General features: G+C 36.4%; 1 protein-coding gene across 4 annotated transcripts in view; it reads right to left on the reverse strand.

The window, feature by feature from the left end:
• The window catches only part of LOC127877252 (histone-lysine N-methyltransferase EZH2-like), a 36823-nt gene that overhangs the window by 1073 nt on the left and 8775 nt on the right, over nucleotides 1-26975 (reverse strand). For all 4 annotated transcript variants that reach the window (XM_052422956.1, XM_052422935.1, XM_052422943.1 and 1 more), the window contains exons 3-17: nucleotides 26567-26695; nucleotides 26160-26279; nucleotides 21904-22096; nucleotides 20369-20471; nucleotides 16650-16813; nucleotides 15730-15821; nucleotides 15034-15220; nucleotides 12959-12985; nucleotides 12035-12183; nucleotides 9797-9897; nucleotides 8734-8906; nucleotides 6814-6989; nucleotides 2474-2569; nucleotides 1111-1192; nucleotides 356-521 (exon numbers count right to left, since the gene is read on the reverse strand). In XM_052422956.1, coding sequence (XP_052278916.1) covers nucleotides 356-521; nucleotides 1111-1192; nucleotides 2474-2569; nucleotides 6814-6989; nucleotides 8734-8906; nucleotides 9797-9897; nucleotides 12035-12183; nucleotides 12959-12985; nucleotides 15034-15220; nucleotides 15730-15821; nucleotides 16650-16813; nucleotides 20369-20471; nucleotides 21904-22096; nucleotides 26160-26279; nucleotides 26567-26695 — 1958 coding nt within the window. The remainder of the gene's footprint in view (nucleotides 1-355; nucleotides 522-1110; nucleotides 1193-2473; nucleotides 2570-6813; nucleotides 6990-8733; nucleotides 8907-9796; nucleotides 9898-12034; nucleotides 12184-12958; nucleotides 12986-15033; nucleotides 15221-15729; nucleotides 15822-16649; nucleotides 16814-20368; nucleotides 20472-21903; nucleotides 22097-26159; nucleotides 26280-26566; nucleotides 26696-26975) is intronic.

Below are 26975 nucleotides of genomic sequence, written 5' to 3' on the forward strand. Positions count from 1 at the left end.
TTTTTAAGAAGAGGCCGATTTATGAAACATTTAAAATATCTTCTTTTTTTTTAAAGAACAGTACACTTTTACCAGTTTTGACTATCATTAGTCATGTGTATCAAATACTAAAAACATGCTAAAATAAACTAATTTACTTAATAAGCCACTAATGACTCCTTTCTTTAACATTGCTACATTTTCTACAATGGGAAAGTTTAGATATTTCTCAAGTATTTAATTTTTATAACTGAACCTGTATCTTACAGTTATCACTATTATTTAGAGAATAAAGTTTAATGTATCAGCAACTTAAGAGCAATCTTAGAGACTTATTTTCCAGGTATGCCAACAATTAAATCATTAAACTTCAAACCTGTAATCAAAGAACAATTCCTCTCCGGCCTGTATAGCACGTTTGGCAAAGATCCCGATACGGTGGTCACCATTCACCATCATGACCTTGGCGTAACAGTTCGGGTTGATGGAGTGATTGGCAAACCGGATCTTGTTGCCTTTACGGGTTGCGTCCACAACAAAATCTGGAACAGGTATGCATTATCCTTGTTATTCTGTTTGTCATTTGTTTGCATCACAGCTTCTTACATTAAGACTTTTTAAAACAGAAGACATGGTATTAATATTATGTTATATACAATTTAAGATTCAAATCTTGATCTTAAGCTTTTTACCTTATAAACGATCTGAATCACATTCCTTTTTAATTTGAAGCACGCTTAAATAAAATATGGTATTTCTTTAAAATTTGTGCTATAAGCAATATGCAAAATGGTTTGAGAAAGTTAATTTTCTATTTTCAGTTTTAATCTCCATTCAATGTACATGATTATCGTTATTACACCCGCACAGTCTTCAAGACACAATATTTCAAGAGGGTGAAAAGTCATGCTGACGTTGGTTTGTCATCACGTAACATTACAAGTTTGAGCAAACTGCTTTCATCAAGCAATTGACTTCACTGCAAATCTTTTTCACCATAAAGTCTATAATTATGTGCAAGACACTTTTTAATACCCAATTATTCACACATTCCTGAATTATGTTCCAGTGAACATAGCTGTCAAAGGGGAGCGAGGAAATATGTCACATTTGTTACAGATCTCTAGTTACCATTGTTTAGGTTGAACAGGAAGCTACACATGTACTTGTCGTACACCTTGCCCCTGCGATCTGCTTCATCCTGGGAGATGATCTGAAATACAGGGGAAATGTATTAACACTTGTCGTACACCTTGCCCCTGCGATCTGCTTCATCCTGGGAGATGATCTGAAATACAGGGGAAATGTATTAACACTTGTCGTACACCTTGCCCCTGCGATCTGCTCCATCCTGGGAGATGATCTGAAATACAGGGGAAATGTATTAACACTTGTCGTACACCTTGCCCCTGCGATCTGCTCCATCCTGGGAGATGATCTGAAATACAGGGGAAATGTATTAACACTTGTCGTACACCTTGCCCCTGCAATCTGCTCCATCCTGGGAGATGATCTGAAATACAGGGGAAATGTATTAACACTTGTCGTACACCTTGCCCCTGCAATCTGCTCCATCCTGGGAGATGATCTGAAATACAGGGGAAATGTATTAACACTTGTCGTACACCTACCCCTGCGATCTGCTTCATCCTGGGAGATGATCTGAAATACAGGGGAAATGTATTAACACTTGTCGTACACCTTGCCCCTGCGATCTGCTTCATCCTGGGAGATGATCGGAAATAAAGGAGAAATGTATTAACCCTTTCCCACTAAGAAGAAAAGTGAAAATGGCTTTATGTTAACATCATAAAACCAGAACAGCCTGTGAGCAACGTGCAGTCTGTTCAGGTTTTTTACTGTTTGCTGAACAGTACCTTAGGGTTTGAAGTGAAGCCTTAAAAACTTAACTACATGTAGAAAGAAAGGTCTAAAATTTAATTTTATTTTCTTAAGGACTACAAATCTATCAAACGGCGTATCTGAGGTAAAGGATTAAATGGACCCTTAATTAGTCCCAAATTAACTTGATCTATCTATCCTCTCATTGAGAAAATAGGTCAACTGTTCAGGACAAAATATAAATCGAATATATTTTAAAATCATTACTTTAATATCACGGGACGCAGAATGACAAACTCATCTAGCTTACATGCAGGTCTGAAATTTAGTTTCCCCACATATAATTTCATACAACATATCATTCTGAAAAATTACTAATTCTTTTAAATTTAAATTAAAGCAAAAATATGAATAAACGCTTTACAGAAAATGCTTCTCCTAAAACTGGACTCACTCTTGACTTCTCCCTAATTTCATCTGAGGGAGAAGTCACTACTTCCTAAACTTTCAAACTTGCCCGATCCCTAACTTGAAGTAGAGGTTATGCAAAAGAATACCAGTAATCATTTATTAAGTTCATACTGAATTATTGAGTCCTAGGTTACCATAAGACGCTAGATGAAGTCACTGAATTACAAAAAACATCACCCACCTCGCCACAGTATTCGGATATGAAGTCATTCTTTTCACAGGGCTCTTTGAGGAATATTCCCCAGCCTGCAATGTCCGATGGGGCCAAAAGCAGGTGCTGAAAACAGACAGAATTACATTTAGTGTATGGAAATCTGAAATAACATTATTCATATGTTTAGCAAAGAAAAGTTTTGTTAGTATAAACAATAGCATAACAAATTTATGTGTGCCTGCATGGTCTGGGACAATAGGAACATATGATTTAGCCACCCATTAAGAGTTCAAATCATGTCAATTTTACTGTACTAAAAAATAGAACTGGTTTGTATAATTTATTTTAAGTACAAGGGACAAAATTGTCACAAAACCAGGTTTTCATTGTGAAAAAAAATCTGATAAAGGGAGACAACTCAAACTGAACTTTTGAAATGAACAAACAAAATTAACCCCCTTTGTAAGTTTGTTTTAAAATAAATATATTTTTAGTCGTGGCGACCTTGACATTGGAGATATTGACGTGATTCTTTCGTGCGACACACCGTCCCATGATGGTGAACAAATGTGCCAAATGATTTTAAAATCTCATAATGAATGACATAGTTATAGCCCAGACAAGCTCATTTATGGCTATTTTTTACCTTTGAACTCAAAGTGTGACCTTGACCTTGGAGATATTGACGTAATTTTTTCGCGCGACACACCGTCTAATGATGGTTAACAAATGTGCCAAATGATTTTAAAATCTCACAATGAACGACAAAGTTATGGCCCGGACAAGCTTGTTCCGCCAGCCCGCCAGCCAGCCAGCCAGCCCGCCAGCCAGCCAGCCAGCCAGCCCGCCCGCATTCGCCAATCTAATAACCAGTTTTTTCCTTCGGAAAACCTGGTTAAAAAGGACACTCTGCTTTAAAATTTGAAATAAAATAACTGGAGATCAAGCCTTTAACCTGTTGCTCATTAGAGAAATATTGCTCAAAATAAAAAAGCATGTCACATAACATTCAGACTAATATAGGTAAACAAGCATTATTTCAATCACAAATATGTATTGCAACCTGTTTTAATTGAATGGCAAGAGAAAAACATTCTCCCTGCACCACCACAGCTCTTTGCAAGTTCCAAACCAATTCCAGTACCATTTAGAATCCTATAACTGATCACAAATTAAAACTAGAAATGGCGCGGCAGAGGCCGACGCGTATCCCCACGCCGCATGTTTGACCCAAGGGCGCCCCAGGGTTGATCATGGGGCCATGCATAGTTTAGATTGACTGTATTGTCATAAGAGAAGTTCAGTATCAATTAGAAGTGAATGGGTGTAAAAATAAAGAAGTTATAGTAAAAGGCAATTTTGGGAGGGTGTGGCCTATGTGGGCGGGGTGCCCCAGGGTTGGTAATGGGGCCATGCATAGTTGAGATTGACCATATTGTCATAAGAGAGGTTCAGTATCAATTTGAAGTGAATCAGTGTATTAATGAAGAAATTATAGTAAAAGGCAATTTTGGGCGGGTGTGGTCTATGTGGGCGTGGCGCCCCAGGGTTGGCAACGGGGCCATGCATAGTTGAGTTTGACCGTTTTGTCATAAGAGAGGTTCAGTATCAATTTGAAGTGAATCAGTGTAGAAATGAAGAAGTTAATGTAAAATAACCTAAATTTTTTTTATAGTAAATGGATTTTTTTGGTGGGTGTGGCCTATGTGGGCGGGCGCCCCAGGGTTGGGATTGGGGCCATGCATAGTTGAGATTGACCCTAATGTCATAACAAAAGTTCAGTATCAATTTGAAGTGAATCCGTGTAGAAATGAAAAAATTATAGTAAATGGAAATTTTTGGTGGGTGTGGCCTATGTGGGCGGGGCGCCCCAGGGTTGGGAATGGGGCCATGCATGGTTGAGATTGACCGTATTGTCATAGGTGAGGTCCAGTATCAATTTGAAGTGAATCGGTGTAGAAATAAAGAAGTAAATGTAAAATAACCTAAAAAAATGAGTGATAATTTCTGACGCGGCCCCACCCCAACCCCTATAACTTTTGACCCAGGGGTCAGATCAAAATTCCAAATAGTGCACCGTCGCACATATGCTCATAGCTACCATGTGTGTAAATTTCAAGGTTCTAGTGCTTTTAGTGTAGGAGGAGATAGTGGCCAGGACGGACGGACAGACGGACGGACAGACGGACGGACAGACGGACGGACGGCGGAGATCACCACAATATCCCCACCTTTTTTTCAAAAAGCGTGGGGATAAAAAAAAACAACAACATCAGCTACCTTTTTGAGATTACTGCTATAATGAATTGCAACCCTAGATTTTATCAACAACTAACAAGAGTTCCGCGGTCTGAGGCATTTGCCACCCAAACCAAGCATTTAACTAGTGACCAAAATTTTAAAAGGGGTCATCTACTGTCCAAAGCCTATGCACATGTGAAGTATTAAGCCAATCGGTCAATATGTTGACGAGTTATTGATCGGAAACAATTTTCACACTTATTGTGACAATGACTGTAACCTTTGACCTAGTGACTCCAATTTCGATAGGAGTCTTCTACTGTCCAAGGCCAACGCACACGGAAAGTATTAAGCCAATCGGTAGATTCGTTGACGAGTTATTGATCAGAAACGATTTTTCTACTTATTGTGACATAGACCTTTGAATAAGTGACCCCAATTTCAATATGGGTCATCTACTGTCCAAGTCCAATTCACATGTGAAGTATCAAGAAAAACAGTCCATTTGGTGAGGACTTATTGATCGGAAACGATTTTCACGCTTATTGTGACAGTTAACTTGACCTTTGACCCAGAGACCAATAGGGGTCATCTTCTTCCAAGGCCAATGCACATGTTAACAAGGGCTGTTTGTAAAACATGCATGCCCCCCCATATGGGCTCTCAGTTGTAATGACAGCCATTTTGTAAATATGTTTTTTGTCACTGTGACCTTGACCTTTGACCTAGTGACCTGAAAATCAATAGGGGTCATCTGCGAGTCATGATCAATGTACCTATGAAGTTTCATGATCCTAGGCATAAGCGTTCTTGAGTTATCATCTGGAAACCATTTTACTATTTCGGGTCACAGTGACCTTGACCTTTGATCTAGTGACCTCAAAATCAATAGGGGTCATCTGCGAGTCATGATCAATGTACCTATCAAGTTTCATGATCCTAGGCATAAGCGTTCTTGAGTTATCATCCAGAAACCATTTTACTATTTCGGGTCACCGTGACCTTGACCTTTGACCTAGTGACCTGAAAATCAAAAGGGGTCATCTGCTAGTCATGATCAATCTACCTATAAAGTTTCATGATCCTAGGCATAAGCGTTCTTGAATTATCATCCGGAAACCATTGTACTATTTCGGGTCACCGTGACCTTGACCTTTGACCTAGTGACCTGAAAATCAATAGAGGTCATCTGCTAGTCATGATCAATCTACCTATCAAGTTTCATGATCCTAGGCATAAGCGTTCTTGAGTTATCATCCAAAAACCATTTTACTATTTCGGGTCACCGTTACCTTGACCTTTGACCTAAAAATCAATAGGGGTCATCTGCGAGTCATGATCAATGTACCTATGAAGTTTCATGATCCTAGGCCCAAGCGTTCTTGAGTTATCGTCTGACAACCACCTGGTGGACGGACCGACCGACCGACAGACCGACATGAGCAAAGCAATATACCCCCTCTTCTTCGAAGGGGGGCATAAATATCAAGCCAATCGACTGTCATCCAGCAAAACAATATACCACCTCTTCTTCAAAGGGAGGCGAACAAATCAGCTACCTTTTTGAGATTAATACTCTGATGAAATGCAACCCTAGACCTCATCAATAACTAAACATCATCTACCTTTTTGTGATAAATGCTCTGATTGGAACCCTAGATCTTATCAAACTAAACATCAGCTCCTGTTTTGAGATTACTGCTCTGATAAAATAAGAACTCTATATAGAACTCATTAACAACTAAACATCAACTAACTTTTTTAGATTACTGCTCTGATGATTTGCAGCCTAAGCCTTATCAATAACTTAATATCAACAGAACAGAACAGATAGAATTTGGCGACTTAAGCATATACAGCTCATTGTCATTAAACAATATAGCAATAACGCCAACATAAATACAGGTATATAAAATAAAACACCATGGAAACAAACAATTAAATTTTTATGCATTTGTTTTACAAACATGTGGATTTTCGTAACATGTGGATTTTCGTAACAATGTACAATGTAAGAGAAGTCTATTTTTGTTTTAACAAGGTAAGTGAATGTTTAATTGATTGAAATTTGCTTGTGCTATTCGAAATTGTATACAAAATTTTAATTTGAAGAAAAAAAACACTACCTTTTTGAGATTCCTCTGAACATTAACGTTTTTGCAAGAGATTCTATCGGTGTCAAACTGGTCCGCACCGCATGTGGGGCACAGGTCAGGGTCACACTCACGCACAGCAAGGAAACATGGGCACTGCTTCGTATTGCACTGGGCCTTGCACTTACAGCCCGGAAACCTGTTTTCACCTGAACGGTAAATATCAGATATCAGAGGAGGTGTAATGGTGATGGTGTAAGGACAAAAGTGTTGTTCACAGGGGAAAATTTAAAAATGACTTAAAAATGCCTTCATGTGACGTACCTTATTATTGGGAACTACGGAAAACAAACTAAAGAGTTAAGAGTCATGCATTTTTAATTCTAATAAAAGCTGAATGCTTTTAAACTAAAAAGAAGTCTTGTAAATGCTTATATGAGGAAAGACTAGTTTAAAACTTTCCAATCACAAATAAGCTTACTGTAGTTTGTGTAGTTTACTTTTAATACCATACAATAAACAATTACTGATTTTATGTCAAATTTGTGTTTAAATTGTCATGGATGCACAAGGATAAACTTTGTTAATATAAATTATTTGGATTACTACCAGCTAAATCCCACAAGTGGTTAATTAGATGTTTACTACAAATCTAGTGTTCTCAACATAAAGTGTTCTCTATTGCATTATATTTGCTAGTGCTGCAACAATACGCCAAAATCCGTATTGCAATATATTGTCAGTTCAAAAACCCGTATTGCAATATATCGCAATATATTGCTAACTTGTACCAGAATTATAACTCGCCAATTACCCGATAATCCCGTATATTCCAGTTTTAAAGCAAATTCTGGTAAATATTTACTATAAATGTGCTCAAGAATAACAAGAAACACAAACATTCGCAAATTTTCTCAAGTATCAAAAACATTATGGCATGTGTTACTATTTAAAGACGTGATGAAATAACGTCCAACCGGGACGTTTTTGTTTTCACTGAACACGCGTTATTCGCCTGACGTGATGTTCCGTTTTTATACAACACAAAATACACCCATACTTTCCATGCGGCGTTCTACATGTCTGCATAATTTTCGCGCGCTTTTTATTGAGACAAAGGATAAAGCACTTTTTATTTGACGCTATTTTTTTATTGTCGCGTAAGCATTAAAATTTGGAAGCGTGTTTCCGAAATTCGGATTACAAATTAAAAATGCTCAATTCAGAATCGAACGAAACATTTACAGTTGTGCGCAATTAATTTAAAGATAATCTGTTCAAAAGCATCGAACGAATGCTCCCATGTAACAACGCTACTCCGTATAATACACTTTTTAGAATGCTATTTTTACGTAAAAAATTATTTACACCGCTTTGCTTTGTTTACCTTGATATCGTTATTTCGGATGGCTTTTCTGGACGAAATGTGAACGAATTTTTGTAAAATTTTCGTACCGGTATGATGAAAATCGTATCGGAATACAATATGCGGATTGCGTATTGCGATATATACCGATATACCGGTATATTGTTGCAGCACTAATATTTGCCCAAACAAAATTGTAAGTGGGAATGCAAAAAGCGTGATGGAAAATCAAATCGTTTGTGAATAGTGAAAAATTGTCCAAGGCATCAAAATACATATATTTTGATGTTTTAAGAATGTTCTGTGTCTATAAACATAAATGAGCTGCGCATCTAGAAAAAGGTTTTAGTGCATCTGCGTAAAAAGGCGTCGCACATTAGCCTGTACTGTCAGTAGTGGCTTATTACGGACTGACACTTTCTGCTTTTATGATATTTTTTGTTTAAAGGAAATATCTTCTTAGCAAAAATTCAGTTTAGGCGTAAAGTGTCATCCCTGATTAGTCTGTGATGACTGCACATGCATCAAGCCCTGTTTGCCCAAAGCAAAGCTTAAATACAAGCAGCATGTTACACATGATGACTCACACTCCAGTCGACACTGGCAGAACTTCTCACAGAAGTTCTGTGCCATGACACAGGGGCATGTCTCGTCACACCGCTGTCCCGGGTGGTCACACGGCACATAGTTGGACACCACCTTCATGTTGCTGTCCTTCTTCATCTGAACACGCTTGGAATGCAACGCCCAAACCTTGCTACTGTGAACAAATTTCATGTACATTTTGAATATCTTCCTTATTCAGAGGTTGGGACAATAAAACTTACTTCTTAGCAATGGCAATAGTTTGTTAATGCTTATAATAAGTGCCCAAACCTGGCTCCTGTTTACCAATTAGTAGTAACACTGTCTTATACACACACTTTTACGCATTTGTAGTCCCTCATAAAATCAATTAAATTTTTCATACTTTTCTATCCTTACTAGTTTCAAGTTTTAAAGGCTCCTTTCGAATCCTAAGATACTGATCAGGAGCAAGCAGCTGTTCTGGTTTTATGCTGGTAGCACATAGCCATTTTCATTTTTCTTCTGAGTTGGAAAGGTTAAACAAGTTGCTCGGACATTTTGAAATAATTCATGATTCAGAAGTTGAGGCAATCAACTTTGGCAGCAGATTGTTACATCTTATAACTGCACATACCTTGCCTGTGTGAATGAGTTGCTTCTACATTTTGAATATTTTTCTAATTCAGAAGTTGTGACAATAAAACTTACCTCTGAACTATGGCAGCAGATTGTTACTGATTTTAATTATGTGTTTAAATGTATAACGTCCTCATTTCACATACTATGGTCAGTAGTGCTTATAATGATAAGATAATTGGAGATCTGATAGATCAATAACAATGCGGGTATGATTTTGAATTAACTATAATAACATGTGCCAAAATTTAATACCAGTATCTCGAAGTATCGATGATACAAATAACTCAAACCAACCACAAAGTCTGTTAATGATGCACATTAGTGACCAAAACTTATTGATTATATACAACTGATAGAAACATTATGCTTGTTGTTTCTTGGACTACATTTTGTGATGAGGCGGACCAAAACTTAATGGCTATTCACAACTCATAGAGACATTACGTTGGTCGTTTCTTGGACTTCATTTTGCGAGGGGGTGTCTTCTCACAGTCCTCTTTCAGCTCTGGCAAGTGGCTCATCTCATGTGTGGCAAACTCATACACCTGTGGACATAGAAACCTGTAGAATGACCTTCAAACCCCCTTGTTTCTACTTCTAGAAACTCATTTACAATGTCTAGTTAATGTTCCTCTGCAGCTGTTACAGAACTTTCCATCTGTATTTAACATGAACAGCATTTGTTCCTTATACCTGTTTATGTGCCTCAATTTCAAGGTTCACATTACCTGTTAACAACTATCTTTTCTATTTAGCATTTACAATCCATGTTCCTATTGTATGTTGACAACCTGCTGCCTATAACAAATTTAAAGCCCCTGTTCATATAACCTGTTGACAAGCTTTGTTCATTATACCCATATACAAACCTAATTCCTTTTACCCACTTACGACCCTCATTCCTTTTGCTCATTAACAATCCTAAATCCTATTACCCATTTGCAACCGTTATTAATTTGACCCAATCAAAGCCCTCATTTGATTATTCAATAACAACCCTCTTTCCTATAACCAATTAACAAACCTCCTTTTTTCAATTACAACACTTGTTTCTATTATTCTTTAACAACCCTCATTCCTATAACCAGTTTACAACCCTTATTCCTATAACTTGTTTACAATCCTTGTTTCTATAACCTGTTTATAACCCTTACTTCCATTACCTGTTTACAACACTGATTACCATTGCCTCTGTACAACCCTCATCCCTAAAACCTGTTTACAACCTTCTTTCCAATAACCTGTTTACAGCCCTCATTCCTATAACCTGTTTAAAACCCTCATTTCTATAACATGTTTACAACCCTCATCACTAGACTTAGTACATGTTTACAACCCTGATTTCTGTACATGTTTACAATCCTTGCCTGTATACACCCCATGTTACTATTGCCTATACACACCCCGTTTTCTATTGCCTATATACAACCCTTGTTACTATCGCCTATACACACCCTTTGTTACTATTGCCCATATACAACCCTTTTTACTATCGCCTATACACACCCTTTGTTACTATTGCCTATATACAACCCTTGTTACTATTTCCTGTTTACAACCTTTGTTACTATTGCCAATATACAACCGAAGTTACTATTTCCTGTATACAACCTTTGTAACTATTGCCTATATACAACCGAAGTTACTATTTCCTGTATACAACCTTTGTAACTATTGCCTATATACAACCTTTGTTACTATTCCCTATAAACAAGTTAACCCTTGCTACTATTTCCTGTATACAACCTTTGTAACTATTGCCTTTATACAACCGAAGTTACTATTTCCTGTTTACAACCTTTGTAACTATTGCCTATATACAACCTTTGTTACTATTGCCTATATACAACCCTTGTTACTATTTCCTGTATACAACCTTTGTTACTATTGCCAATATACAACCGAAGTTACTATTTCCTGTATACAACCGTTGTAACTATTGCCTTTATACAACCTTTGTTACTATTGCCTATATACAACCTTTGTTAATATCGCCTTTTTACAACCTTTGTAACTATTGCCTATATACAACCTTTGTTACTATTCCCTATAAACAACCCTTGCTACTATTTCCTGTATACAACCTTTGTTACTATTGCCTATATACAACCTTTGTTACTATTGCCTACATACAACCTTTGTTAATATCGCCTTTTTACAGCCTTTGTAACTATTTCCTATATACAACCTTTGTTACCATTACCTATACACACCCCTTGTTACTTATGCCTATGTAAAACCCTTGTTCCTATTGCCTTGTTACAACTACAACCCTTGTTCCAATCGCCTATATACAAGAATTGTTCTTATTGCTTATATACAACCCTTTTTCCTATTGCCTGTATTTAACCCTAATTTTAATAACCATTCACATCTCTTGTTCCTTTAACTTGTGCAAACCCTGATTTCTATTATTAATTTACACCCCTGTTACCCCTTTCCTGCTCAGATACACATTTTGGCAGTTTTTCAGAAAATTAAATTAAATTTAACACTATTTTTAAAATGTTGAAATTTTTAAGGCCTTATTTAAAGCCCTAAAATACGGATGAGCAACAAACAGGATTAAACCTGAACAGCTTGTGAGTTACTGCCAGCTGTTCTGGTGTAATACTAGTTGCATAGAACCATTTTCACCTTGCTTTAGAGTGGTAAAGGGTTCACAACTCTCATTCCTATTACCTGTTTACAACTCTTGTTCCAGAGCAGTTTGGCTATGGAACAGTAGTTGGTACGATACATGTCTACCAGCACACGGAACATCGACTCCTCCGCACCACTCCAGTCTTCTGTCGTCTGCTTGTCCTTCATCGGGTAGCGTACATCCAGACCTGGAAAGTTCCAAACATTTGCATCGAATCATGGATGAAAATTTACAGATTCACAACCCGATGTTCCTTAAAATTTGCATTCAGACCCTTGATTTTTCTTCTAATAGGTGTTTAATGTACAAGAAGTATTGTAAAAAGCGAAAACTTAAGTTTTTTTAACTGTTATATAACTATATAGATCTAATAAAATACATTACATTCAACTCTTAGTAAAGGCATAGATAGATACAATTGGAATGCCTTCCCCTCCCCCTCTTAGTCATTTTTTAAACAGCTGCATATTTACACATCTGACATTGTTGTTAACAACTTTACTGATGAAGAGGAAAACCGACTAAACTTATAGTTAAGCTCAAACTTTATGTATCCACACTTTAACAGCTAAAGGGAAGCAACTCTTAGTAACCAGGGCTTACTCTGCCATTCATCAAATTAGCAACAAATTGACAAAATTAGCTAAAGAAAATATATTTGGCTACAATTTTTCCTTCATAAATACCCATAAAATAACCAAAATAAGTAGCATTTTCCAAAGCAAGACAAATTTGCCTAAAGAAAGTTTTTGAACCCTGCCTAACTAAGAGGTTTCAATTAAGTCAGCAAATTAGATATTGTTACTTCGTATGGTTGAGAGTGACAAGTATTTGATTCCAATTTATCAAATATTTCAAGTGCAGAAAGATAAGATAATACAACATCGGCTTATACATGATTTGTTCAATGCTTTGAATAAGGCAGCAATGATTATTCAGAGAATTAATAGACAGGTACATACTTTTATACTTGGCCTTCACCACAGCACCTTGAAATACAACAGAAAATTAGTTTGAGAGGGGTGGTGTATTTTGGTAAATAAAATATGGAAAAACAAGAGATGTGTTCGCCAGAAACACAATGACCCCCTACTGCGCCGCTTGATTTATGATTTTTTTATCATTTGGCAGGTACAGATAATTTTTACAAGGGAAGTAATATGTTTTAAAGGGATACATGTTAATAAAAAACATTACTTCCCTTGTATAAATTATCCATACCTGCCAAATGATAAATAGAAATAATCTCCCTTTAAAGCTTGTTACATCCCTTGGATTAGTTTTTTTTACCTTTGACCTTACAGGATTACCTTGACCTTGATCTTTCACCACTCAAAATGTGCTGCTCCATGAGATACACATGCATGCCAAAAATCAAGTTGCTATCTTCAATATTGCAAAAGCTATGGCTAATGTTAAAGTTTTCGGACGGACGGAGGGACGGACAATTCATATGCTATATGCCACCCTACTGGGGGCATACAAAATCAGCAAACGAGTGAACAAGAAACATAAATTGTGTGTATAAAAAAGAAAAATGTGTTGCAATCCATTTGTAACAGAACTTTTCCTACATTGAGTAGTTGAATTACATTAATAGTTGTTCAAGGAAAATGAAAGTTTTAAAATGCCAAAGTCAAAACTACAAATCTTATGAATATGATACATTTGTGTTATTTACTAAAGCCATGTATTATTAGCAGGGGTTGAAGAATCCACTCAACCACTCGTATATCGAACGAACAAAAAATACGTTTAGTACACAAAGAAACTGCACTTTCGTTTTGACAATGAAAAATGACGTCTCGGGCACAGTAAAAATAATTCTCGAAATCGGCTGCGCTCTTTTCGTCGTTGTCAGTGCTCTTAGCTAATTGATTAAAAGTGAATAAAACTGTTAAATATATTGGTCATTCCGTGAATTTTAATATAAATATCAATAAAACAATAATACATCACTGGTTAATTATATTACTTCTTATATTTAATTAAAAATAAACAGAAAAAATAATTATTACTAAACAGAATAATTCCGAATTTCGTGATCAGAAGCCTTAGGCAAAATTTACCATATTGTAACCGTTTGTCAATCAAGCGTGTCTTTCAGTAAAAGTTCGTCTGAAATATTAAAATGGAAAAGGGTTCTATTTTAAAATATCTGCAAGGTGGTGGCAAAAGGGAACAGAAAGAATTAGAAAGGTCGTCAAAACGAGAAGCGGAAAGAATTGAGAAAAGGAAAGAGGTGCAGAAAACGTAAGGAAAGCAAATATAATCCATCAGATAATGTAGTTAATTTGTTTGCAGTTTAGTGTCACTATGTTAAGTAGGTTTAAAAGGTTCTGGATGATCATAACTATAAATATAGATATAGATTTTTTTATTGCAGGGCGAGTAGATTAAAGTGAAGGGCGAGTGGATTGTCAGGCCTACTCGCCCTGCAGGGCGAGTGGCTCTGGAAAAATTCTTCAACCCCTGATTAGGTACCTCTTTCTCTTCTCATTAATATTGAAACTACAAGAAACTGACAGTTAAAACTGTCTTTATTGTCATACCTGTCACTATTAAGAAGTTAAGGAAAGGAAAGTAGCTGTTCTCATGGTTTGCAAATGTGTTAAGTACAGAAAAAAGTCAATAAGTACACTTTCATTGTACCAGTGGCTATAAGTACACATTTATTTTAGCACCAGCTATTTGCTGCATTTATTGCAGCAATGACTATAAGTCCTACTGACTATTGTTTAGCTAACACTAACATTTAACACAAGGCCCTTAATTTTTAATAAACCAACCACCTCAGATTTAAGAAAGGCAGTTGTAAGAAACTGGCATACCCAGTAAAAGTTGACTATACCTTGTAAAAGTTGACTATCTTAACTGAACTACGTGATGCTATGAAATACTGTTATATAAAACTCGCACTTAACACTGGTAAACCAGCTAACCCAGGACAAGATAAGTAGGTTAACTGACTAATACGATAAAATAAAATACTATTTAAAAAAAAATAGAAAATCCAAATAAAACCTATAAAATTTACCGACGCCATCGTTGCTATCCTCGCTACCACTGCCCGCAGTGCCGTTGGTCTTGCGCTTGCGATTCTTGTGCGTCGTGACGGGCGAGCGACTGCGCTCAGACTTGCTCTCCTTGTCACTGCGTTCCTGGTCAGAGGATCCTGTGGTTGTCAGACTCATTACTGAGGATTCCCGCTCAATATAGCCAGGCTGCCAGTGGAAATAGCCACATAAATGTTACATTACATTAAATACACACACGTTAAAAACTTATAATCTTACCCTTCAGTAACAGGCAAACGAGGTAAAATCAGATATGAAAATTTTAGATTACAAATGTTGTTTCATCAGATTCACCCAAATTAATTCTCTTACAAATAATTCAACGAATGATTATCTATATTGATCTCTAAAATGTGTGTAGGATGTTCAGAATCAAGAATTCTACATTACACATGAATAATACATCCCATGTAACCTAGTACTTCCATTCAATAATGAAATTGTGTGCCTTCATATAATACACCTAACATGTTTGATACATTGATATATTGTTTTATCAATGAAAATGATAAAATAAAAACTCAATTTGTAACTGGTTTTATGAAGACTAGGCTGTTATAATAACAATAAAGTTATCAAAAGAACTACACAAGTATCTTTGGAACTACAAAGTAATAAAAAAAACTCTAGAGTTACCAAAATATTGCCATAGTTACCATATGCATGAAGCATTCAACACCACAGGGCTCAGGCTCCTGTTTTCTTTCAGGCATTTTTCTCATCTGTTTGCTTGGATGGGGCCGATATGCTGGTAAAATATATATCAGCATAGTGTTTGAGTACTGCTGGATTACTGGGGCATATCTCAAGGTTCGTAAACTGCTTGTTACAAAGATCCAGTATTGAAAAAAAGGTTATCATCAACAATATATACACTACAAACTCAGTGAAAATTGGTAAGTTGTAATGTGAATTGATTTTGTATTAAGATGTATATATATTGAAGCAGCTGTAATAACAGTAATATAAATCCAATAAATCTTTTAGACTGACAGTGACTTAAATGCTTACGGGTCTTTCACATGGACCTTTAAAAACAGTGGTTCCACTATGAGTAAATTTCCAAATCAGGTAGCCACTGTGTGTGAATTTTCAAATTTGGGATACCTCTGCGCTCTAATTTCCAAACAATATCTTTATGTACGACGTGCTCTAGGTCTTAGTTATATAGAAGTATAGACACATGAACAACATAAACCAGAGAGCCTTAGACATTAAGGAACTAAACTAGGCTGAAAAAGTGTGAGCTGATTCATGAACATTGGACCAAACAAGTGACTTCAAGAGTATTGAAATGTTCTGACCAAGTTTCATGAAGATTGGCAAAAAAATGCGGTTTATTTAGCTTCAACAAGTTTTACCATTAGCACGTTTGGAAAAAAAAAGGAGTCACATTGCTTACCTTGGGTCTTTTTCCATGTGACTATTAGGGAAAGGTCAAATGTAATCAGATAACAATAAGTAAGCAGTAATAGTAGAGAATGCACATTTTTTTTAATTTGTATTAAACAAACTTTCATCATACAAACTCAAAGGAAAATAACACTGAATCAACTACAGGACTTGGTTTACTCACGATGCAAGAAACAATCATATTTGTAGCAGCGTCGACAGAACAGCGTATGGAAGGAGTGCATTGTCTGCTCTCGAGGCACCGACATGGCGTTGGGCCCATCGATGTTTGGAGTGCATTCTGGGGGCAGTGAACTGGGGTCCATTTTCTCCAGGAGATCTCGGTATCTGTCATAGAATCTAACAATGTCAGTCAAGAGCTCAAAAACTGATCTGTCCTAAGATGTCACAATTACTTTTGTTTCTTTTCCACACTTTTTCTTGTGAGATTATTTTTTCTTTTCCTGTGTAGATACTTTATGCTTATTAACTGATCAGCAGAGTAAGCTTTGAAAGCTTATTTAAGTAAATTGTTAATGTTTCAGTTGTGTAAGGCATCGAATACTGTAGAATACTCGAAGTATTTGCTTTAAACCCAAGTGGGCCGGGTTTATCTATTCAAATGATGGAGATAAGGAGGTTTAATAATAGTTGTAATCAGTGATTTTTTGTCAAATAGTCCATATTGGAAAAGAAGTGGACGCAGCCCAACTGGGAAAAAGAAGTGCATAAAATCCAAACATTGGGAAATTCATATCCTTTAATCCTCAAATTGGGAAATGTGCTACCTGAAATTAGTAATTTTGGGTCTTTTTAATTGGACAGGTGAAATTAACAAGGCAAATAAAACCAGCACACATTTAATAGTGCATGCAAATGCCATACACTTGAACTAAGTTGAATGTCTCTGGACAAAATCCAAAATATTTTGCACGAAACAGCCATTAATTTTAGAAAACTAGAGTATCAACATGTTGCTGTTAACCTTTTGACCTTGTTTTTGAGTTCACATGACCGAGTTTCAATCTCAGCCCAGATTTCATTGGGACAAAGGTATAAAGTTCATGAATATTGGCCAATAAATGTGGCTTACATGTATATAGTGCCCAAAAGAATTAACTATAGACATTAAAGGAGAACTGCCCCGCCACCAGGCGGTAATGTTTTTCGACTAAGCAAAATGATTTTCTAACTAAGCCGAGCTGTCATTAGAACTATTGTTCTGACCAAGTTTCATAACTATTACACCAAAAATTTGACTTTAAGAGTGTTAACAAGGTTTTACTAAAGCCATATAAGGAAAATGCCCAGTACCAAGGTGGCCATGTTTTTAACACATCATAACCATTTTCAGACTTATCCAAGACATCATAAGAACAAATATTCCGACTAAGTTTCATAAAGATTGCATAAAAAGTGTGACTTCTAGAGTGTTAAGGTTTTACTATAGTCATATAAAGAAAACTGCCCCGCCCCCTGGCGGCCATGCTTTTTTACTAACCAGAATAACATTCTAACTCAACCAAGCTATCATTGAGCCAAATTTCATGAGATTGTAATAAAAATGTAAATTCTGGAGTGTTAACAAGATTTAACAATTATAGCCATATAAGGAAAAATGTCCACTCCCTGGTTTTTCAACAGAACGGATCCATTTTCGAACTTATCCAAGATATCATTAGAAAAAAATATTTTAAATAAGTTTCATGAAGATTGGACAATAAATGTGACTTCTAGAGCGTTAACAAAGTTTTACTATAGCCATATAAGGAACAAGAAACCGTTCAAAGTTTTTTTTTGTCACAATATTGCACTATATATTCAGATAAAAGGAAACGTCTTCAGGGGCATAACTTTGGACAAAACAAGACACCGTCGGAGACAAGTGATGCTCCCCAAAGGTTTTTTTTGTCACAATATTGCACTATGTATTCCGATAAATGGAAACGTCTTGAGGGCACAGTAGTTGGGGGGACAAGAATTTTTTCATATAAAATTTCAAAGGGCCATTACTCTGTGAAAAATCATCCGACCAGAACCTGCTGAATATGCACATCTCCTATTGGTAGTGAAGCTTCCCATTAAGTTTGATTGAATTCCGATCATTAGTTGCTGAGAAATATCCTGGACAAGAATTGCACTATATGTACAATTAATGGAAAATTTCAAAGGGCCATAACTCTGTGAAAAATCATCCGACCAGAACCCCCTGATAAGATGCACATCTCCTCTTGGTAGTGAAGCTTCCCATAAAGTTTAATTGAATTCCGGTCATTAGTTGCTGAGAAATAGCCCGGACAAGAATTGCACTACATGTATATGTACAGTTTATGGAAAATTTCAAAGGGCCATAACTCTGTGAAAAATCATCCGACAAGAACCTGCTGATAATATGCACATCTCCTTTTGGTAGTGAAGCTTCCCATAAAGTTTCATTGAATTCTAGTCATTAGTTGCTGAGAAATAGCCCGGACAAGCATTGCACTATATGTACAGTTAATGGAAAATTTCAAAGGGCCATAACTCTGTGAAAAATCATCCTACCAGAACCCGCTGATAATATGCACATCTCCTCTTGGTAGTGAAGCTTCCCATAAAGTTTTATTGAATTCTGGTCATTATTTCCTGAGAAATAGCCCGGACAAAATTTGTGCACAGACGGACACACGGAACCTTGGACGGACAGAAAAAGCAGCGACTTTATGCTCCCCCCAAAATTTTTTTGGGGGAGCATAATAATACGATGGATGGTTTAGCAACTTAAAAATTTCAAAAGGCCATAACTCTCTAAATAAATCATCTATCCAGAACCCACAAATAACCTGCGCATCTCCTCAAGGTAGTCAAGCTTCCCATAAAGCTTCGTTGAATTCCAGTCAGTAGTTGGGGAGAAATAGCCCGGACAAGAATTGCACTATATGTACAGTTTATAGAAATATTTCAAAGGGCCATAACTCTGTGAAAAATCATCTGACCATAACCGGCTGATAATATGCACATCTCCTGTTGGTAGTGAAGCTTCCAATAAAGTTTCATTGCATTCCCGTAATAAGTTGCTAAAAAATAGCTCGGACAAGAATTGCACTATATGTACAATGGAAAATTTCAAAGGCCCATAACTCTGTGAAAAATCATCCGACGAGAACTGGCTGATAATATGCACATCTCCTCTTGGTAGTGAAGCTTCCCATAAAGTTTCATTGAATTCCAGTCATTAGTTGCTGAGAAATAGCCCGGACAAGAATTGCACTATATGTACAGTTAATGGAAAATTTCAAAGGGCCATAACTCTGTGAAAAATCATCCGACCAGAACTGGCTGATAATATGCACATCTCCTTTTGGTAGTGAAGCTTTCCATAAAGTTTCATTGAATTCGGGTCATTAGTTGCTGAGAAATAGCCCGGACAAGAATTGCACTATATGTACAGTTAATAGAAAATTTCAAAGGGCCATAACTCTGTGAAAAATCATCCAACCAAAACCGGCTGATAATAGGCACATCTACTCTTGGTAGTGAAGCTTCCCATACAGTTTAATTGAATTCCGGTCATTTATTGCTGAGAAATAGCCCGGACAAAAATTGTGCACGGACGGACAGACGAAGCGGCGACTATATGCTCCCCCCAAAATTTTGGGGGAGCATAAAATGCCCCCCCCCCCCTAGGCTGCCATATGTTTCAACAAACTTAAACCATTTGCAAACTCTTCCAAGATATCATTGGGAAACATGGTCTGAAAAAATGCATAAATTTCTGACAATAAATGTGGCCTCTAGAATGTTAACAAGGTAAATCTTGACAACAGACAAAAGGCAATCACAAAAGCTCACCATCTGTTCTTAGGTGAGCTCCAAACTTAATAGAATTTCCATACTTACAATTGAGTAATTCATAAAACTCACAAATGTTTCAGATTCTCTGGTTTTCCTTTCTCAGGAAACACGCTTGAAATGGCTTCAAAAATCTCATCCAACGGGAAACTGCTTGTAACTTTGTCTTCGTCCACTGAACATAAAATAAGTAAAGGCTTGATGTTTTTTTCTTCTTTTCACACAAACGTCATGATAAAGGCATACATACTTAGGGAAAAGATACAGCATTTCATGCAGTATTGGATTCTCCACAAAGGAGTTAGTTATGGATATACCGGTAAGCAAGGACCCACTATCCTTTGGCATCTTAAAATGCTGGTAGATTTTCATGAAATCTTCACAAAATTTATTTAAAAACCAAAGTTAGACCATTGATGTTCTGAAGGAGCAAGGAAAGCAAAGCTATAACAGTTTAATCAATTATTCTTAGAATTCAGATTACCCTAGATTTACACCCTTTACATTTTATAGAGTATTGTTGTGTTTAAGGAAAGTCAATTTATTTTTTATGTCTGGATCTTTACCTAACAATACCAGTTAAATGACTTACCGTAATTACTCTATGTTTTCGGACACTCTAAGTTTTCGGACACCCCTTTTTTTAGCAAAAATAATTATTTTCTGTGACTCTTAATTTTCGGACACACGAGTTTTCGTCCATAATTAACGTCTCTAAGTTTTCGGACAGTATATTTTACAGCGCTATTTTACTAGATTTCGGTCCTGTTTTCGATATCTAATGACACTTCGATCATGGGGTTTAACAACCAGATTAACATCATCAAACATGGCAGGTGCATGCCTGAGGGCAACGGACCATTACATTTGCGTTATTGGGTAAATAACCTAGTAAACCAGTATTAAACAATGGTTTCGCCCGATAGCATAAGCGTTATGATAATTACCAGGGGTAGTGTCAATTAACAGTTCAATTATCTACCGCAATGTTACGACCCCTTCTCAGTAAAATAACTTTGACAAATACTAAACGCTTCAAAGTGTGATGCACCCTATTGTATGTTTTACGAACAATGGAAGGTATTAGACAACAACTATCGGAAATGAACAAACGAAGAATTCATAGTTTGCTTTTATTTTATTGCGTTAATTACAGGTTCATACTAGCGAGTATCGGTACATCACATGCTCATTTCTGAACTCTTTGGTCAAAGTACAACCTTGTAGTAACTTTCTGTTAAATAAATTAAGCATTTAAAATTATTTAAAATGCAGTGCAAACATATATAACCGTAATTTTTACTATACGGCATGGTATTTTACAAGCGCGTTCTATTACCGGTAGTCGTCGATACAATTGACGCTATTTTCGGACACTTCAATTTTCGACACTAAGTTTTCGGACACCTGTATTTTGTGAATATTTTTCGTATCTAAGTTTTCGGACAAGAAAAAAATTAATTATTTTTAAGTGTCCGAAAACATAGAGTTATTACGGTATAGGGTGTGTATTGACTTAGAAAAATGTATCCTTTTTAGAGAACAATTTTGAACTTCCCAGCAGTTGAATGAGTTTTTTTATATTGATACGCTATGTGGATGCTTACTTCTCTCCCTGAACAATGTGTCCACAGCTTCCACAAGGCTAAAGAAGAGGTCATCGTCAAGCATGGACTTGTCTTTCTCGCCGTGCACCTTGCCGTCGTAGTTCTTTATGAGCTCTTCAATGAAGGAGGTGTCCTTCTCCAGGACATCGTCACCCATGTACGGGATATTGTGTAGAACTGTCTCATCCTCAACCTAGAGTATATACATATATATAGTCACCAATGTATGGAATAATGTGTAGAACTGTCTCATCCTCAACCTAGAGTATACATACATATATATAGTCACACATGTATGGGATGTTGTGTAGAACTGTCTCATCCTCAACTTAGAGTATACATATATAAAGTCACCCATGTATGGGATATTGTAAAGAACTGTCTCATCCTCAACCTAGAGTATACATATATTTAGTCACTCATGTATGGGATGTTGTGTATAACTGTCTCATCCTCAACCTAGAGTATACATATATATAGTCACCCATGTATGGGATAATATGTAGAACTGTCTCATCCTCAACCTAGAGTATACATATATATAGTCACCCATGTATGGATATTGTGTATAACTGTCTCATCCTCGACCTAGAGTATACATATATATATAGTCACCCATGTATGGGATGTTGTGTATAACTGTCTCATCCTCAACCTAGAGTATACATATATATAGTCACCCATGTATGGACATTGTGTATAACTGTCTCATCCTCAATCTAGAGTATACATATATAAAGTCACCCATGTATGGGATGTTGTGTAGAACTGTCTCATCCTCAACCTTGAGTATACATATATATAGTCATCCATGTATGGGCTGTTGTGTAGAACTGTCTCATCCTCAACCTAGAGAATACATATATAATGTCACCCATGTATGGGATATTGTGTAGAACTCTCTCATCCTCAACATAGAGTATACATATATATAGTCACCCATGTATGGGATGTTGTGTAGAACTGTCTCATCCTCAACCTAGAGTATACATATATAAAGTCACCCATGTATGGGATGTTGTTTAGAGCTGTCTCATCCTCAACCTGGAGTATACATATATATAGTCACCCATGTATGGGATAATATGTAGAACTGTCTCATCCTCAACCTAGAGTATACATATATATAGTCACCCATGTATGGGATGTTGTGTAGAACTGTCTCATCCTTAACCTAGAGTATACATATATATAGTCACCCATGTATGGGATGTTATGTAGAACTGTCTTATCCTCAACCTAGAGTATACATATATAGTCACCGATGTATGGGATATTGTGTAGAACTCTCTCATCCTCAACATAGAGTATACATATATATAGTCACCCATGTATGGGATGTTGTGTAGAACTGTCTCATCCTCAACCTAGAGTATACATATATAAAGTCACCCATGAATGGGATATTGTAAAGAACTGTCTCATCCTCAACCTAGAGTATACACATATATAGTCACCCATGTATGGGATGTTGTGTAGAACTGTCTCATCCTCAACCTAGAGTATACATATATAAAGTCACCCATGTATGGGATGTTGTTTAGAGCTGTCTCATCCTCAACCTGGAGTATACATATATAGTCACCCATGTATGGGATAATATGTAGAACTGTCTCATCCTCAACCTAGAGTATACATATATATAGTCACCGATGTATGGGATGTTGTGTATAACTGTCTCATCCTTAACCTAGAGTATACATATATATAGTCACCCATGTATGGGATGTTGTGTAGAACTGTCTTATCCTCAACCTAGAGTATACATATATAAAGTCACCGATGTATGGGATATTGTGTAGAACTCTCTCATCCTCAACATAGAGTATACATTATATATAGTCACCCATGTATGGGATGTTGTGTAGAACTGTCTCATCCTCAACTTAGAGTATACATATATAAAGTCACCCATGTATGGGATATTGTAAAGAACTGTCTCATCCTTAACCTAGAGTATACATATATATAGTCACTCATGTATGGGATGTTGTGTAGAACTGTCTCATCCTCAACCTAGAGTACACATATATATAGTCAGCCATGTATGGGATGTTGTGTAGAACTGTCTCATCCTCAACCTAGAGTATACATATATAAAGTCACCCATGTAGGGGATATTGTGTAGAACTCTCTCATCCTCAACATAGAGTATACATATATATAGTCACCCATGTATGGGATGTTGTGTAGAACTGTCTCATCCTCAACCTAGAGTACACATATATATAGTCACCCATGTATTGGATGTTGTGTAGAACTGTCTCATCCTCAACCTAGAGTATACATATATAAAGTCACCCATGTATGGGATATTGTGTAGAACTCTCTCATCCTCAACATAGAGTATACATATATATAGTCACCCATGTATGGGATGTTGTGTAGAACTGTCTCATCCTCAACCTAGAGTATACATATATATAGTCACCCATGTATGGGATGTTGTGTAGAACTGTCTCATCCTCAACCTAGAGTATACACATATACAGTCACTCATGTATGGGATGTTGTGTAGAACTGTCTCATCCTCAACCTAGAGTATACACATATACGTATTTCTTCGGTTATAAAACGGATTGACTGTAAGACGGGGCCCCCACTTTAGGTCCTAGATCGGCTGTATTTTGCGTGGCCTCGCTAATAAGACAGTGCAATTTTTTAAGGACGAAATCGGTAAAATTTCAATAGTCAAAATTTGTTGGTCTGCCTTTTTGTTAGTAAGTACAATACACCAAATAAGCTCGTTATCGGATTCGTTTCCTGATTCACGTCTTCCTATTTTCAATACCGAGTTTATATACTTATACATTTATATATTTAATGTATATTAAATTAATATATTGTATTCTTTTTTCAGGTACCGGTACTCGACGTGCTTTATGTTTATAATTACTGGCCGACGGCGTACAGCTCAGAGTGAACAATGCAACTACAACAAGAACAACAGAAGACAGAATATGTTTTATATTGATTAAATTGGTAGATTATTCTTTTAATTTTTGCATGATTGTTACAACTTAACAACATAGCATACACACATCATCAACCTAAAATCCCTCAAATTCCTCTTCGTCATCCTCGCTCCCAAACAGCTCCAGAAACTCTCGCTCGTTCAGGCAGTCGTCATACACTCCAACAGCGTCCTCACATTCACCCAACTCACTCCCAACAATCTCACTCTCGCAATCATCTGCCTTTCCACTCACAAACTCTGCCCACAGTTCATCGTCTTACAACCGAAGAAATACGGTACAGTCATCCATGTATGAGATACTGTGTAGAACTGTCTCATCCTCAATCTAGAGTACACATATATAGTAACACATGAATGGGATGTTGTGTAAAACTGTCTCATCCTCAACCTAGAGTATACATATATATAGTCACCCATGTATGGCATTTTGTGTAGAACTGTCCCATCCTCAACTTAGAATATTATCAGTTACACTCTTACTAGTGTTAGTAATTGATGGTGTATGGGATATACATGTACACCCTCAGTAATCTCATACCATACAAAAGCGAAGCTCGAGTATGGTATGAAAGTACTGAGGGTGTATATCCCATACAACATCAGTTATTAACTGTTTAACGATTATATCTCAACCCAATACTTGAATACTCAGGGTGTATGGATATTACTCAGGTGTATGGAAAATACACCATGGGCACATGACCGCTCTAAGCCAATCGGATTAGGTCATTTTTGTAGGAGGTGAGATATACATATATATACATGCATATTGTCACCCATGTATGGGATACATGTATTGTGTAGAACTGCCTCATCCTCAACTTAGACAGTACATAAATGCTTACATAATCAAATTAAAATTCTATTATCTGTACTGCATAGGTTTGCAGACTACGTTCTTGTAAGCTCACTCTAGAGGGTTTAAACATTTAACTGCTGTTAAGATAGTCTGCTTTACAAGGAAAAAGAGCTATTCATGTTAAATTAAAACATTTATTTCAAATGTTTTCTGAGAAGTATCCTTTCAAAAGCTTTATCCCTTTATTTTTATGATATTTAATTTAGTCCATGTTTAAGTTAAAATTAATTCACTACAAAGCATTTCATTGGTAAATAATACAAAAATTGTTCATATTAACGCTAAATATTATGTGTTTTATAGTGTTTAATTTTGCTCTTGTACCAATGAAAACAAATAGAGGATAGAGAAACAAATCCAAAAAAGATACAAAGGTATCAATTATGGAACGCTTAGTATCGAAGAGCATTGATATCTTACCACAAAGTTTTGCTGCAGTGGTGCCCATGAATACATGTTTGGTATCGGCTTGAGTGGATTCATGACTCGCAGAGGAACCGTCTGAACACCTAGCTCCTTAATGGCACTGGTGACTTCACACTGATGTATAATGTAGATTGAATATAGTACCATTCACATTGAGAACAGTGGCCTTACAAAAAATGTTTCATTTGTTACTTGTTTTACTACAATGAACAAATTATATAGTGCTAAAAAATGACTAAGGCCCATTAATAAGTTGCTGACAAATAATAAACTAATTATCTAAGAAATGGAAAAAAGATATTATTGGAGATTTTTTTTAATTATCATTATATTAATCTCTATGTTAACTTGAAAAAACTACAACTAAATATTGCAAAGAAATTAAATCAAAATATCATTACTTTTTGTGTCACGGGGGTGGATCCTAAAATTTCCAGCTTATGGAAGGTTTGGCACTTTGATTTTTTCAGCATTGGCTGGTACTGTTCTAAATCCTCTCTGATTTGTCTGCGGTTGTCGCTGAACAATCGCTGTGAAAAAAATTTGCTTGATTAAGCATGTTGACACATATACCCATTAGTTATGATGTCAAGAAATCTTGCTTAAATTTAACAAATTAAGGCATAAACAAGGGCTGTTTGTAAAACATGCATGCCCCCCATATGGGCTGTCCATTGTAGTGGCAGCCATTGTGTGAGCACGATTTTTGTCACTGGGACCTTGACCTTTGACCTAGTGACCTGAAAATCAATAGGGGTCATCTGCGAGTCACGATCAATGTACCTATGAAGTGTCATGATCCTAGGCAAA

The sequence above is a fragment of the Dreissena polymorpha genome, chromosome 1 (genome assembly GCF_020536995.1).
Source record: "Dreissena polymorpha isolate Duluth1 chromosome 1, UMN_Dpol_1.0, whole genome shotgun sequence".
NCBI classification, from domain to species: Eukaryota; Metazoa; Mollusca; class Bivalvia; order Myida; family Dreissenidae; genus Dreissena; species Dreissena polymorpha.